This window comes from Pan troglodytes, chromosome 1 (assembly GCF_028858775.2).
Source record: "Pan troglodytes isolate AG18354 chromosome 1, NHGRI_mPanTro3-v2.0_pri, whole genome shotgun sequence".
In the NCBI taxonomy this organism is placed as follows: domain Eukaryota; kingdom Metazoa; phylum Chordata; class Mammalia; order Primates; family Hominidae; genus Pan; species Pan troglodytes.
This window is the reverse complement of record NC_072398.2, coordinates 121,672,895-121,689,503: the sequence shown is the minus strand read 5'-3', so window position 1 is coordinate 121,689,503 and position 16,609 is coordinate 121,672,895. Positions and strand designations below refer to the sequence as shown.

Genomic DNA, 16,609 nt, shown 5'->3' with positions numbered 1-16,609 from the left:
CAAAGAATTGTAAATTAACCATTTAAATATAGTCACTAAGTTATGTGGCATTCACTGACTCAGAGTTGAAAAAGACTCCAAAATTCTTATCCAGTATTAAGAGTATACAAGGACAAAAGGAGAGGCCAAACTAAGTCTAGGACGCACAATACAAAGAAGAAAATGAGAAGACCAAAGTTACAGTCTCAATACTATGACATGATACTAAACCATACAGTCAGTCAGCCAATATATATTTGCGGGCCTAGTATATACTGGGCACTGTTTGTAGGTGTTTGGGTTACATCAGTAAACAAAAACAAAGATACTAGTTTTCATTCTGGAGAGGGTAAGAGGCAGTAGAATTTGGAAAAGACAGACAATAAACAACAGACATAATGAAGTAAATTATATAGTATAAATTATATAGTAAGAAGATAAGAGTTACAGAAAAAGAAAACAAAAAGTAGACCAGGGTTAGTAATTAAGGGGGTGGGGGACAGTTACAATTTTAAATAGGGTGGTTAGAGTAACCCTCAATTAGAAGTGCCAAGACGTGAAATGCAGTGGAAGCAACCATTTGAAAGTTGCACAATACTTTAACAAGCTACTTTGCCTCCTGCTGACTTTGTTTCCCCATTTTTAGAACTGAAATAATAATTCTCATCAAATAAGGGTGCTATTTACATTGAGATAGTGACTATTACTATAAGTAACATTTTAGTCTCTTGACAAGCATGGGAAGCAATGGAATGAAGGGCAATGGAAGGAAGGGCACTGCATTATGAAAAGGACTTTTTAAAAGAAAACCATCTCTAGGCACTATTTCCCTTTGTGGAAATGAAGTGAATATTTTCTGAACTCCACCTGGGACATACGAACAATGAGCATGAAATCTTACAAACTGTATAAATAACATTTATTCACAGTGTCACTGCATCATCTATTGTTTTGAATTCTCTTTAAATTTCCTTCTATATATTTATCCAAAGCTGAAGTCATCTGGTTTAGATTATGGGACCCTGAAAAGCAAGAACTAGTCTATGTAACTACTTTTAAACATCTGCATAATGCTATATATATACATATACACACACACACACACACACATTGATATGTAACAAGTACTATTTGATTATAATTAGGAGTGTCTTGGTTTTCTTATAACATGAACATATATTTTTAACCCAAACAGCTTAAAGCATTTAACGAGTTTTACACACCTACAAAGTGCTTTCAGGAAGCAGATGTGCAGTGCAATGTGGCGCAGTAAGATGCACAAAGCAAAGGCTTTGAAAATAAACTGCCTCGGTTTCAGGACCCAGCCTAACCACATATTAGCTGTACAACTTTGGGTGAATCACTTAACATCTCCAAACTTCAGTTACTTCATGTGGGAAGACTTGAAAAATAATACCTGGTCCCAAGATTTTTGTGGAATTGAGCTAATAAGCATGGAAGTACCTGGCACAGTTCCTGAGTCACCAAAAAAATGTTAGTTTTCTCTTCATCAAATCTCCCCATTCCCACCCCTCATGCTAATCTCCCCTCCCACACACACACACACCATCAGTGAGTAAATAAGTGTCTTGCGTTAAACTACAACCAGAGAATAAGACACAGCCAAGATTTCCTTACTCTATTTCACTAGCCCTGGCAGCCTCTCAGCTGCGGAATCCTTGGTTATTTCCTTTCTCAAGGAGGAGATACGATTCTAGTTTGACAGATCCTTTCCTGGACAAACTCTCAGAATTCCCTAAGGTTCTTATCGTGGCTAATGGATAACAATGCAGAGGCTATGGGAGTGAATAATCACTCTCTCTCAGCTAAAAACTTCCTTTATTGACTTCTCTAACTTCCTGTCAACATCTTGCTGCCAAATCAACCTCTTGTTCTAGGCAATTATTAAAAGCAATTTTCTTGAAACTGAAAAACACATTTAGCCTTCAACAATAAATCACACTAACATCAATTACTAGCCAATTACATTACTAGAATATCAGACCCAGAGATATTTGCAATGTTGAAATATTTTCAAAATAAAGTTGTTTACATTTCTATTTCTGTCTTTAACCCTTAAAATGCAAACAAATACAGGAGTGAAGACAGATGTATTTTAGTTATTTCTTCTACAAGATAAAGTGGATAGCAATATTATGTTAAGAAAACACTTATTTAGTATCTAGAATGATAGCATTATCTATTCTTTATTAAAACAGAAACTAAAAGTAATATAATTAAATAGCTTGTTCTTGTGACTTAAATAATATAAAGTTTTCATTTCAATTATGTGACAATGCTTTGTATAGCTGTATTCCAAATACATAGCATGGTGCCTAGAACATAGCAGGCAGTCAATACATTTTTACCAAATGAAATGAATAAATTACCAGTTGATTTTATACTGAGGACCAACCTATGACCTTTAATCCCTCCAAAATAAAACACACAATCCCATTATATGTGAACCATATCCACAATACCAGAATCTAAGATTCCCACTCTGAAAGAGTAACTAGAACAACTTCTTTTTGAGGCAATTCTGCTTACTTAACACATTACTCCCCCCTACAGTTTTCCTTCTTTTGTTTTTGTACTAAGGATATTTGTATAAAAACAGGATCTTTGTTGCTTAGTAATTCATCTGCTCCAGCTGCTTGTATTCTGTTCCCAATCAAAATTCTTGGTTTTCAGCCTCCTCATCATTTTTATAAGGAGTTGAATGAATTGGCCAGGCTTGTTCCTTTCTCCCTCTCCATGGAACACCAGGCCCCAAGCTCCCCGACACTGCTCCTCTTTTTGTTTCTATCTTTGGGTTGTGTGTGCACTCTAGAACACTTGTATCAGTGAAGAGTGTAACAAAGTATTGTGCCACGCATAGTCTCTCATATATCATCTATCAGCTCATCAAAAAGTGCTCACTGATTAACAGAGGATCCCCTCCTCAGTTTCAGAATTCTCTAGCTTTAAGTTAGGGGAGGGTTACCCCAAAGTCAGAGAGGGTACATGGGAGAGGGTTGTGAAGGCCAGTAGCCCAGAGAAAATCAAGGGCAGCTGGGTGCATTTAGGTGGATAAGAAAACAATGAATTACTCCATCAAAAGCAAAAGCACAATCACATAGGAAAGTTGATCACCTACTGTTAATGTCAATTCAGTTTAAAGCACTTTATTAACCACACATACATATTTTCCAGTGTCTAATTCTCATCATGTTCTTTTCCATTCCAGACTTGCCTGTCTCTTTCCCAGAGCTCTGTTCCTCTTATTTCTCACTGTTTCTACAAAAGGGACAATAAACAATTTTCTAGCCACTCATCATCATAAACCCTGACATGCTAAATTATCCCCTGCTCAGTTTATGGACCACAGTGGGCCCATAAAACTCCTCCCTCACTAGCAACCCACCCCACACAAAATTCTCACTTCCCTTTTTCCTTGCGCTTCCTAAAAAAAGCAATTGAGCCACACCCACTACCTCCTGTGCTAGGGGTTTGTCCCCTAATCCTGGGACACTAGGGAGCTCCTTACCTGGAAGGCAGCTGCACTCAAAAGTGAAGTCACCAGTCTGCCGACAGGTGCCTCCATTGACACAAGGCGAGGGTGCACAAGGCACATACAAGCTGTCACAGTACTGGCCTGTGAAGCCCTGAGGGCACTGGCACTGGTAGGAACCAGGCAGGTTGAGGCAGGTGCCACCATCCTGGCAGTGTCCTGGAATGTCACACTCATTGACATCAGTCTCACACTTCTGCCCTGTGAAGCCTGTGAGGCATTTGCAGGAGAACTGGTTGGCCACAGTGGTACAGGTACTTCCATTTGCACAGGGATGAGACAGGCAGGCATCGGTCCATTGGCACTCCTTACCTAAAGGAAGGATAACAAAACTCAGTACTGGCCACAGAAATAGGAGATGGCCCCTTCCTCAATACCTCATTGACATCAGCGAGCTCTTGCGTGGAGAAGACCTCAACTCTTTGCATTTTACAAAAGGCTAAATCAGAGCCTCCTCAAGGTCATCTGACACAGAGCCCTCTCCAGTAACTCTCCAAGGACCTCAGCAGAGACACAAGGACTCAGTGGGGTGGAGCACCTGGAGGCAATTGTAGGTTAGTCACATTGAAGCCCAATCCTGCAGGACGCTATCAGCAATAGGAGTCTGGATCCATCTACTCTCTCAGAGCTCACTGTCTTTGCATATGGTGCTCCTGTTTGAATATCAACTTCCGGGCCAGGAGCAGTGGCTCACACCTGTAATTCCAGCACTTTGGGAGGCCGAGGCAGGCAGATCATGAGGTAAGGAGTTCAAGACCAGCCCGGCCAATATGGTGAAACCCTGTCTCTACTAAAAATACAAAAATTAGCTGGGCATGGTGGCACGCACCTGTAATCCCAGCTACTTGGAAGGCTGAGGCAGAAGAATCACTTGAACCCAGGAGGCGGAGGTTGCAGTGAGCCGAGATTGTACCACTGCACTCCAGCCTGGGCGACACAGCAAGACTCCATTTCAAAAAAAAAAAAAATCAACTTCCCTTCTGTTTTCCTAGTGAACTCTCACCTATCTTGGCAACTCTACTCAAAAGTTCCAACCTCTGTAAAGTCATCCTTAGTGCCCCTCACATACATACATGTGCGCAAACACAGATACACCGAGTTTGCTGTTTTCTTCTATTATACCACCTGCCACACTGGCAGGGTTGGGTCTCCATGGTATGCTCTCAAATCATGTCTGTTGAATGGATAAAATATATCGATATTTTCCACAAAATATAGTTACTAAATAGACCTCTGGTGATAGAAACAAGTCAATACTACTTCTGTTTCCTCTAAATGTAACACACACATATATTCTGGGAAACATTTTATTAATTGTGGCCTTGCTATAAATATCTGTTGATGTGTTTGAAAATGATGAAGGACCTCTGGGTCCCTATATAACAAATGAAATAGAAGCCATCAGGAGGACAGAGGTCTAGAAGGTATTCCGTGGACTTTCTCAAGTAGGAAAGTACCAGCACTAGCAGGAAGACTCTGACGGGTTGAAAACTAAATCATGATGCCAGGGGAAGCAAAGCAGATTCTTTGAGGCAGAAAGAGAAAGAGAAAAAAATATCCTCACAGAACTAGTAAATTTGGTATTCACATGGCTGGCTTTTTGTTGTCATTAGTCTAAGTCGCTTATTATTTAAACTACAGAGATGAGAACTCCTTGAATTATTATTATTATACTTTAAGTTCTAGGGTACACGTGCACAACATGCAGGTTTGTTACATATGTATATATGTGCCATGTTGGTGTGCTGCACCCATTAACTCGTCATTTACATTAGGTATATCTCCTAATGCTATCCCTCCCCCGTCCCACCACCCCACGACAGGCCCCGGTTTGTGATGTTCCCCTTCCTGTGTCCAAGTGTTCTCATTGTTCAATTCCCACCTATGAGTGAGAACATGCGGTGTTTGGTTTTTTGTCCTTGCAATAGTTTGCTGAGAAGGATGGTTTCCAGCTTCATCCATGTCCCTACAAAGGACATGAACTCATCCTTTTTTATGGCTGAATAGTATTCCATGGTGTATATGTGCCACATTTTCTTAATCCAGTCTATCATTGATGGACATTTGGGTTGGCTCCAAGTCTTTGCTATTGTGAATAGTGCCGCAATAAACATACGTGTGCATGCGTCTTTATAGCAGCACGATTTATAATTCTTTGGGTATATACCCAGTAATGGGATGGCGAGAACTCCTTGAATTTGTTAATACTCCAGTTGATTGTCTAGGAAAGTATCTAAATCTCTGACCTCATAGAAAGGTAAATGGGAGACACAAGAGTTTTTCTATAAGGGAAAAAGATGCGAGATGTGACATATGAGCACAGAAAAGTGCTCTCTGCCTATCAAGGAATGTCAAATCAAAGGAGAAAACTATAACACAAATTTAGGCACAGCATATACATCTCAGGGAGTTAAGACAGAAAATGAAGGAACTGCAATTCTTCTTGTCTTTCCACTCATGTCACTAAGAGGCACTTATTTACAGTGGAGAAGAGATATAAATGCTCACTTCTAGCAAGTGTGATTTTCAGAGTGATGCCCACAACTGAAACAGAAAGATCCCTGGGCCGGAAGTGGTGGCTGATGCCTGTAATCCCAGCACTTTGGGAGGCTGAGGTGGGCAGATCACTTGTGGTTAGGAGTTTGAGACCAGCCTGGCCAACATGGTGAAACGCCATCTTTTCTAAAAATACAAAAATTAGCCGGGCTTCATGGCGCATGCCTGTAATCCCAGCTACCTGGGAGGCTGAGGCACAAGAATCACTCGAACCCAAGAGGTGGAGATTGCAGTGAGCCGAGACTGCGCCACTGTACTAAGCAACAGAGTGAGAAGAAAGAAAGACAGAAAGAGAGAGGGAAAGAGAGAGAAAGAGAGAAAGAGAGAGGGAAAGAGAGAGAAAGAGAGAAAGAGAAAGAAAGAAAGAAAGAAAGAGAGAAAGAAAGGGAGAAAGAAAGAAAGAATCAACCCTGAATTTGGTTTCCATATATATTATGTATAGGCACTAACTTGCTGCCTCTGCTTCTTCATCTCTGAGTGGAGACGAGCTAGTAAGCTGACTGAGGTATAGCGCTATCACAAAAACCAAAAGGATGACCTTGATCTGTGATGATTCCTAAAGTGATAGACAAAAATAGCATATGTATAAAAGATGATCAGAATCGGCCGGGTGTGGTGGCTTACACCTGTAATCCCAGCACTTTGGGAGGCCGAGGCGGGTGGATCATGAGGTCAGGCAATCCAGACCATTCTGGTTAACAAGGTGAAAGCCCATCTCTACTAAAAATACAAAAATTAGCCGGGCATGGCGGTAGGTGCCTGTAGTCCCAGCTACTCAGGAGGCTGAGGCAGAAGAATGGCGTGAACCCGGGAGGTGGAGCTTGCAGTGAACCCAGATTGCGCCCTGCACTCCAGCCTGGACGACAAAGCAATACTCCATCTCAAAAAAAAAAAAAAAAAAAAAAAGGTGATCAGAATCTTGCAGAACACACCAAGAAGAGATCCTTCTTAACAACAAAGGAAGAAGTTTTAATTTGGGACCATTTCAGAGTGACATTTTAATTATGAAGAAGGCATTACTGTCATTTCCACTAGCCAGAATTAAAATGTTTTAAGTGGGTATATGCCCCCCTACTTTGCCTCCTAATAGCAAAACAACTCAAAACTGACAATCAGGAAGAAATTATTCTTATAACACCAAATATTTTCAGTGACTTACATCATCAATACCATCATCGTCATGATGGAGATAATGGATCATCCTAACTACCCTCTACCCCACCAACACCTTTTGATGAATGATATGGTTTGGTAGTGTCCCCACTCAAATCTCAACTTGAATTGTATCTCCCAGAATTCCCATGTGTTGTGGGAGGGACCCAGTGGGGTAACTGTATCATGGGGGCCAGTCTTTCCTGTGCTATTCTCATGATAGTGAATAAGTCTCATGAGATCTGATGGGTTTCTCAGGGGTTCTGCTTTTGCTTCTTCCTAATTTTCTCTTGCCACCACCACGAAAGAAGTGCCTTTTGCCTCCCACCATAATTCTGAGGCCTCCCCAGCCATATGGAACTGTAAGTCCAATTAAACCTCTTTTCTTCCCAGTCTCGGGGATATCTTTATCAGCAGCGTGAAAATGGACTAATACAGTAAATTGGTACCAAGAGTGGGGTTTTTGCAAGAGTGCCAGCTATCCCGAGGGAAACTTTGGAGGGAACCAGCTACTAGATGGTTCAATCAGTCTTTTGCCCCTACACCCAGGTTGGATGACCGATTTGTACATCAGGACTGCTACGGACCTCCACCAGAGTTTCCTCTGGCTTTGCCCTGCCCAGGCAGAGTTCACCACCTTTCAGGTCCTAACATTTGTGCTCATGCCCCACCTTCCCAGTGCAGAAAACAAGATGGGCCAGTGGAAAGCTGACCTGCCTACTGCCACTGCAGAGTGCCCAATTTGCCAGCAGCAGAAACCAACACTGCGCCTTTGATATGGCACTATTCCTCAGGGTGATCAGCCAGCTACTTGGTGGCAGGTTGATTATGTTGGACTTCTTCCATTGTGAAAAGGGCAGATGTTTGTCCTTACTGGAATAGACACTTACTCTGGATGTGGGTTTGCCTATCCTGCATGCAATGGTTCTGCCAAGACTACCATCTGCGGACTCATGGAATGCCTTATCCACTGTCATGGTATTCCACACAGCATTGCCTCTGACCAAGGCATTCACTTTATGGCTAAAGAAGTGCAGCAGTGGGCTCATGCTCATGGAATTCACTGGTCTTACCATGTTCCCCAACATCCTGAAGCAGAACGGTGGAATGGCCTTTTGCAGTTACAATTACAATGCCAACTAGGTGAGAATACTTTGCAGGGTTGGGGCAAAGTTCTCAAGAAGGCTGTGTATGCTCTGAATCAGCGTCCAATATGTAGTACTGTTTCTCCCATAGCCAGGATTCACAGATCCAGGAATCAAGGGGTGGAAATGGAAGTGGTACCACTCACCATCACCCCTAGTGATCCACTAGCAAAATGTTTGCTTCCTGTTCCCGCAACATTAAGTTCTGCTGGCCTAGAGGTCTTAGTTCCAGAGGGAGGAACGCTGCCACCAGAAGACACAACAACAATTCCATTCAACTGGTAGTTAAGATTGCCACCAGGACACTTTGGGTTCCTACCTTTAAGTAAACAGGCTAAGAAAGGCGTTACAGTGTTGGCTGGGACATCAAGGCTATCAAGACCCAGGCTATCAAGATGAAATCAGTCTACTACTCCAGAACGGAGGTAAGAAAGAGTATTCATGGAATACAGGAGATCCATTAGGGCGTCTCTTAGTATTACCATGCCCTGTGATTAAGGTCAATGGGCAACTACAACAGCCCAATCCAGGCGGGACTACAAATGGTCCTGCCTGGATGAATGAAGGTTTGGGCCTCTCCATCAGGAAAAAAAAAAACACAACCTGCTGAGGTGTTTGCTGAAGGCAAAAGGAATACAAAATGGGTAGAAGAAGGTAGTCATCAATACCAGCTACTACCATGTGACCAGCTGCAGAAATGAGGACTGTAATTGTCCTCAGTATTTCCTCCTTCCTTTATTAAAAACATGTCTGTGCTTGCACACACTTGTACTAAGAAAATATCTTCATTTTATTTCCTTTCTCCTTTATCATGTGACATAAGATTTATTGACTTCACATCAGCATTTAAGTATCGTTAACTTTATGTAAGAGTGTTTCAGTTGGGGACTGGTGTGTTTTGGGATGTACGAAGAATAGTTGTACTACATTAGGTGTAATTATGACCTAATTATTGTCTTTATTTGAAGATTATGTGTGATCTCAGGAGATGTGTATGGGTTCAAGTTGACAAGGGGTAGATTTATGGTGGTTAAAACTGAGTGTGTCAACTTGATTGAATTGAAGGATACAAAGTATTGATCTTGGGTGTGTCTGTGAAGGTGTTGCCAAAGGAGATTAACATTTGAGTCAGTGGGCTGGGGAAGGCAGACCCACCCTTAATCTGGATGGACACCATTTGATCATCTGTCAGCAAATATAAAGCAGGCAGAAAAACATGAAAAAGGGAGACTGGCCTAGCCTCCTAGCCTACATCTTTTTCCCGAGCTGGATGTTTCCTGCCCTCAAATGGCGAACCCCAAGTTCTTCGGTTTTGGAACTCAGACTGGCTCTCCTTGCTCCTCAGCCTGCAGACAGCCTATTGTGGGACCTTGTGATCATGTGAATTAATACTTAACAAACTCTCCTTTATATATATATATAAAGATTGCCAATATATATATATTAAGATTGCCACCAAGACACTTTGGGTTGGAATATATATACATACATATATATTCCATTAGTTCCATCCCTCTAGAGAACCCTAATACAATGAAAAATTAATATAACAGTATTCTACACTAACTGATCCAGTATAGTTTTCTGAGTACATGTTTCACTTTTTTGCTTATTGCATTTATAGAACTCTTGGTTTAGTGCTTAAAGCAGGAGAAAAAATGAAGAATGTTCCTCCTTTTCTCATCTAATTTAATAAACACTTTTGAATAAAGCTCAGACCCACCTAGAAAAACCCACAATCTATTCAGGTGAGATATGTGTAAAAAAAAATTACAATAAAATGTGATACATAAAAATAATAAAACCTAGAGACCATTTGCCTAAAGGAATCATGAAAGGGTCACTAAGACACAGTTTTAAATAACACTGGACAATCACCAGTTGTAGAAAAGGGCATTCCAGGAAAAAGGGTGTGTAACTGTATGGAAGCAATAAGAAGTACAACATTTTCAGGAAATAAGGAGAATTTGGTGTGACTAGGCCTAGATGCTTGTGGGGAGGCCAGGCTACAAAAAGATGTAAAGTCTAGGCTGTAGAGAGCTATGGAAGTCATGTAAAAGAGTTTGCAGTTTATTCTGCGGATGATGAAAAAATATTAGACATTGTAAGCAGGTGAGATTGTTAGAATATTTCCATTTATAATCAAAGATGTAGTAATATCATGGGTGAATGAGATGGGGAGAGAAGAAAGGCAAGAAAACGTATTCAGAAACTACTTCAGAAGTCCAGGTGAGAGATAACATGGCCCTCAACTACAGGGTAGCAGAGGAAATGGGAGGAATAGACAGGTGAAAGGCAACTCAGAGGTTGGCTTGGGTGACTGAGTTGAAATGAGGTCAGAACAAGGGACAGGGAGTTTCTAGCGTGGGTATTTGGGATGTACATGGTTGCTACGTATTTCTGTCAACAAGGTGAGCTGAAAGTACCTGTAGAATATCTCCAAGGAGAACATACAAAGGATAGCTAGAAACATGAGCCTGAATGTCAGGGTTGGGTGGAGCTAAGGGAATGATGGTGAGATTCATCAGCAAGCTAATGAAGACAGTGGCAGTGGAGGCGAATACACACAGTGAAATTCCCTAGGGAGAGCTGTGATGTGGCTCAAAAGAGGACGCAAAACAGTGCTCCAGGGAGCACAGACATTTAATGGATAAGAACAAGGTGATGAAGAAGCAAAAGGAACAGGGTTCAGAAAACCAGAAAAGCCAGTGCCCTGAATGTCTAGGGAGGGAGATTTCTAAAAGCAAATAGTCAATAACATCAGCAACTTTTCCTCTGGTGACAGTGTACTTATTTCTTTTAGTGAAGTAAACTCTGATTCCCCATCCTGGTGTACATTTTTTTTTTTTTTGAGACAGGGTCTCACTCTGTCACCCAGGCTAGAGTGCAGTGGTGCGATCATAGCTCACTGCAGCCTCAAACTCCTGGGCTCAAGCAATTCTTCCACTTCAGCCCCAAGTAGTTAGGACTACAGGTGCACACCACCACACATGACTAATTTTGTTTTATTTTTATTCTTGTTTTTTTGTAGAGATGGGGTCTTGCTATGTTTCCCAGGCTGGTCTCAAACCTCTAGCCTCAAGTGATCCTCCTGCCTTGGCCTGCCAAAGTGCTGGGATTGCAAGCGTGCGCCACCGCACCTGGCCCTGACATATATACTTTAAGCAGTCAAAGTATTTGGTCCTTTTTCTTTCTCTTTCTCTGCCCCCTGAAACTCTTAAAAGGAAGTTAGGGATACTTGTCTGGAACATCCCAGTTCCTTATCACAATGCTAAATGTGCACCAGAGCTGGGGTACATTTAAGAGCCAGACACCATGATCTAAAAGATGCTAAATAAAGGTATCTGCTGAAGGTAGGAAAGCACTGGCTTTGGTCTCATTAGTTACCTGTAAACCCGACTTGACAGGTGCACTCATAGGTATCCCGGCTGAGCATATGGCATGTGCCGCCATTGAGGCAGGGTCGAGACACAAAGCATGGATGAGATGTCGAGTACTGGCAGTCCTCTCCTGTAAACCCTGAGGCACATCGGCACGTGGCTTTCCCCAGCATGGCCTGGGCCACACAAGTCCCACCATTCTGGCAGCGGTTCTTCTCATAGGGGTCTCGATGTTGACAATATTCCCCCAACAAGCCTTCTGGACATCTGTATGGAAAAGAGAAGAGTCCATGAAAACACCTGACTTCTTGTAAGTCCAAAAAATTACAGTAAAACAATACAGTCCAATCAAGAAAGCACGAGATTGTGAATCAACAGACCTACAAGTACCACCTATAAAACTGCTTCCCTTTAGAAGAAAGAGTCCTTAGAGAACTTAACCACATACTCCCATGTCCTTTTGAGTCCTGCCAGGTGACAGAGTATCAGGTGTATGGTCTAGCAGGGTCTGCCATGGCCAGTCAACATGACCCTTATTCAAACGCAAAATGCACCCCAGCTTTTGTTCATGTGTGTACAGGTTGGGATGGTGTAACAGCACCTTTTTTAGAGCACTGTTCGTACTTGTCTGCTTAAATTCATTAACTTTCTCATTTTGACTAAGCCATTTGATAGGATTAAGATGTCCACAATATAATGCATGAACTTGACCCTATTATCCCCTCCAATTTAAAATATGTAAGATATCATGTGCTTTTCCTCAATTAAGCATTGAGAAGTAGTAAGTGCTTCTTTCTCTTATTTCCACTGAAACATCAATTGGCTGATACCTAGTTTTCTGGGTTATGTTCAGGTGGCTGACATTACAACGGAAAAGGGGAAAGGAGGTACAGGAATGGGGAAGAGTTCAAAGGGATATTTAAAAATCTGTTAATATTTAAGTAGTAGGCATTTTTAACCAAATAAAAAGGCACAAAATATAATTAAAATAACATAAAATATCTAAGATACCATATAAACACCAAAGTGAAGGAAGGAATCAATTGAACATTCTATGATATTTTCCACATTGAGGCACTGAGGAACCTTTTTACATGCCACCCCTTGATTCATAAGATGTACAACCATTTCAAACTGTGTGTATTATTTATGACAATTTTCTCTGAACAATATCAAAAAGGCATGGTAAGTCTCCATTTTCATAATGAAGTTGTTTAAATGGAATCTCTGAGAAGCATTTAAATTAAGAAACACAAACACTTTGATTCTAACTATAAATGCTGCTATATATTTGGCTGGTGTCCCAAATATGTGATTCAACTTAGTCCTTGTTTTAGTTTTCAGGGACTAGAAAACTGAATCTAGTAGGCTGTTCCACCATTACCTCAAAGATTACACATTTAAACCAAACTCTAAATCCCCCTCTCAAAAACCAGCTCTTCTGTGCCCAAGCCTTGTTGTCCTGATTTTCCTAATCATTGTGACCTGAAACATTGGGGTCATGAGTGCTTTTGTCTTTGACAGTCATATCCAAGACCTTTCATTAACCATTGGTTGGCAAGGCTAGCTAGCAGGGGTCACAGTTACTGAGAAAAGAAGGAAGGCCAGATACTAGGGAACTAAGACAGAAAATGCCCAGAAGAATTCTGTAGTAGCTAAAATGGCTAAAGGAGAAAACAGGGTGGTGAATAGCTATAGTGGTAGTGAGGTAACTGGCCACAGCCTCTTCACCCCTCCCAGAGCTGCATAAGATAAGCATGGCGGAGCAAGGAGCGGCTAAGGCTCTGGGCATCTTCATGAGTAGGTGTAGCTACAGACCAACAGGCAGTGAAGAAAGTTCATAGCACTGAAACCAAAGATGGCACGCAGGTGACTGTGAGGAGTCTGGATCAAGAAGGTCAGAAGGTCTGGTTTGGAGTTCTGGTGCTGTGACCTTGGACAAGTTACTTATCTTCACTGACTATCCATTTTCTCACATTGTAAATAGTTAATAAGGTCACCTACATCATGAGATTATTCTAACAACTGAACAAAATCAAGTATGTAAAAAACCTTATAAATGTTAAAAAGTTTTGCAAGTGGGCTGGGCACAGTGGCTCACACCTGTAATTCCAGCACTTTGGGAGGCTGAGGTGTGAGGACCATCTGAGGTCAGGAGTTTGAGAATAGCCCGGCCAACATGGTGAAACCCTGGCTCTACTAAAAATACAAAAATTAGCCAGGGTGGTGGTGCACGCTTGTAATCCCAGCTACTTGGGAGGCTGAGGCATGAGAATTGCTTGAACCCGGGAGGCGGAGGTTGCAGTGAGCCGACGAGATTGTGCCACTACACTCCAGCCTGGGCAACAGAGTGAGATTCCATCTCAAAAAAAAAAAGTTTTGCCAAGTGAAAACATCTTTTCTCTCTTCTTTGTGCTTACTGAGGAAAATACAATGCCCCATCCAAATCACAGCTTGATTTGAGAATAGTTTCTTGTGTTGGTTTTTTGAAGTGGAGGAGCAAAAAGTGCCAATGTAGCATAGCTAAAATTAACTCTGAGATACATTATTAAAAGCATTTGCAGCTTATTCAAGAAATGTGTTATGAATGTTAAAAACTGCAACACAATTCTCACTCACAGTGCAGCCCTCTGGGCATTATTAGATGACTCTTCATTCTCCCATATGGGAATTATGCACCTTCTAAATAATGGCAAATTTTTAAACGTGGGTGGGCTTTGCTCAGCTTTGCTCCTGAACTATTACACCACCCTAACACTATCATGTGGCATATGCTAAGAGAATGCAAAGTCATTTAAATGGTAGCATCATAAACATATAATGGAAACATAAGGTTCCCAGGAAAACAAAAATAAAGCAAAATGGAAGTTTCTAAAGCTAAACAGATGTATTTCTGAATTATTTGTTTCTACAGTTTAATTCACATTGTTGCTCCCTATCAAGTATGGAAAAATAAGTTTTAACCTAAGATATATTTAAGAAATCAGTAAAACCAGAGATTGACAAAGCACAGTTTGCAAGTCTAATTTGGACCACTGCCTGTTTTTGTTTGGCCTGTGAATAGTTTTTTACATTTTTAAATGATTAGAAAAAAAGAACAAAAGAAGGATATTTTCTGACATTTCAAAATTATATACAATTCAAATTTCAGTGTCCATAAATAGTCTTACTGGAACACAGCCATGCTCATTCATTTATAGATTGTCTATGGCTGATTTTCCACTACAACAACAGAGTCAAGTAGCTGTAATGAGACCACAAAGCCTGCAAAAATAATTACTCTCTGGCACTTTACAGAAAAAGTTTGCCAACTTCTGAGTAGAGAACATATGAAGGCTAATTCTATAAATACCATCCAATATGCTTATTAATAATGATCGGTTTCTGATAGGAAATCAACCTTATTAGTTTCCACAAAGAATATTAAACTTATAATCATTCATTCACACAACAATTAGTAAATGCCTATTATGTGCCAGTCATTTTTCCAGTGCTAGAAAAATTCTTACACTCTTGGAGTTTACATTCTAATAGCGGAAGACGAAAACAAAATTACTAAGTAAAAGATGCACAATAGATGGAGTTAAGTGCTGTGAAAAAAAATTAAACAGGAAGGAATGGAGCTGGGGATGAGGGTGTGGGGTGAGCAAAGAGAAGTATCTCAGTTTAGAATAGGAAAATCAGAGACCTTCACTGACAATACTCGAGTTGAGACCTAAATAAGGTGAGAGTAATCATGCAGGTATCTTAGGGAAACACATTCATGAGAAAGGGAACAGCAAATGCAAAGGTCATAACACAGAGAGCAGCCCTAGCGTGTTTGAGAAGCAGCAAGAATATCTGGAGCAGCAGAAAATAGATGAGAGCTGTAACTGGGATGTGGATCAACTGGGGCCTTTAAGCCACTGTAAAGAAAGACTTAGGGTTTTCCTCTAAATGGGATAATACTTACATATGAGGTACAACAGACTTACTCTCCTAAAGCCCGTGTACAGAACCACATATTTGCTTTATGTGAAACTAGACCTACTGTATTAATAAAGTTTGATTTCTATTTAAAATGTTTTAGAGGGCTGGACATCAGCTTAGTTCTTTACTTTTACCTTAGAAGATATACAAGTCTCTTTTAACCCACATTTTCATGAGGTCCCATTTCCCTTTCCAAATTATTGTTTCACAGCTAACCTTCTATGACTGTAGCCTAATTTCAGATATTTCTCTTTCTTTTCCATCTACTTCTTACTTATCCCTCTGCAACAAAACTTTAATTCTAATTATTGCTTAGAAACTGTTTTCTAAAAACAATGACTTTCCTCTAGTCAAGTTCAGTGGTCTCATCTGAAACTTCATAAGGAAATTCTCTCTCCTATAGGGAGAATTGCTAACCACTCCATCCACCGTTTTAATCATTTTACCTTGGCTTCTATGACTCCCTCTGTCTAACTCAAAACCCAGTGAAGTCTTAGTCTGGATTGCTGATTTCTCCTTCTTCCCCATCTATTATGGCCACCCTAATGTTTAAGTCTGGACTGCACTGCTCTTTCTCTCAAATGCATTTGTTAGTGTTGTTGTTCACTTGGTTTTAAACAACTTCCTTCCTGTAACTGACTCCAAAATACACTGTTCCAGTCCCATATGTTCAGTTTTCTAGAAGTCATCTCTCTATCCTAATATGTGCTGCCACTATTTGAAACTAAACATTTGTAAAAGGAGATCATCTTCCCAAGAAACTTTAATTATTCAATTTTTCTAAGGCTTCCACACACAATTTAAAGTAACTTCATCTCTTTAAGTTGTATATAATTTATTACCACATTCTGACAAGACTTGTTAACTGAATTCCT

At 40.7% G+C, this 16,609-nt stretch overlaps 2 protein-coding genes across 7 annotated transcripts in view; one reads left to right on the top strand and one right to left on the bottom strand.

Annotated features, from left to right (window-relative positions):
- GSTM2 (glutathione S-transferase mu 2) overlaps window positions 1–16,609 on the top strand; it is a 295,697-nt gene that overhangs the window by 133,132 nt on the left and 145,956 nt on the right. The gene's annotated exons all lie outside the window — the stretch shown is intronic.
- LOC129137372 (notch homolog 2 N-terminal-like protein A) overlaps window positions 1–16,609 on the bottom strand; it is a 41,174-nt gene that overhangs the window by 7,792 nt on the left and 16,773 nt on the right. For 3 of the 5 annotated variants that reach the window (XR_010159108.1, XR_010159109.1, XM_054668635.2), the window contains exons 3-4: window positions 11,773–12,032; window positions 3,509–3,844 (exon numbers count right to left, since the gene is read on the bottom strand). Coding sequence is in view for 3 of the 5 variants with exons in the window: in XM_054668635.2 (XP_054524610.1) it covers window positions 3,509–3,844; window positions 11,773–12,032 (596 nt within the window). In the remaining 2 variants the exon portion in view is untranslated. Of the gene's footprint in view, window positions 1–3,126; window positions 3,845–11,772; window positions 12,033–16,609 lie in introns of those variants that run through there. The other 2 variants (XM_054668632.2, XM_054668631.2) reach the window with 2 other exon arrangements.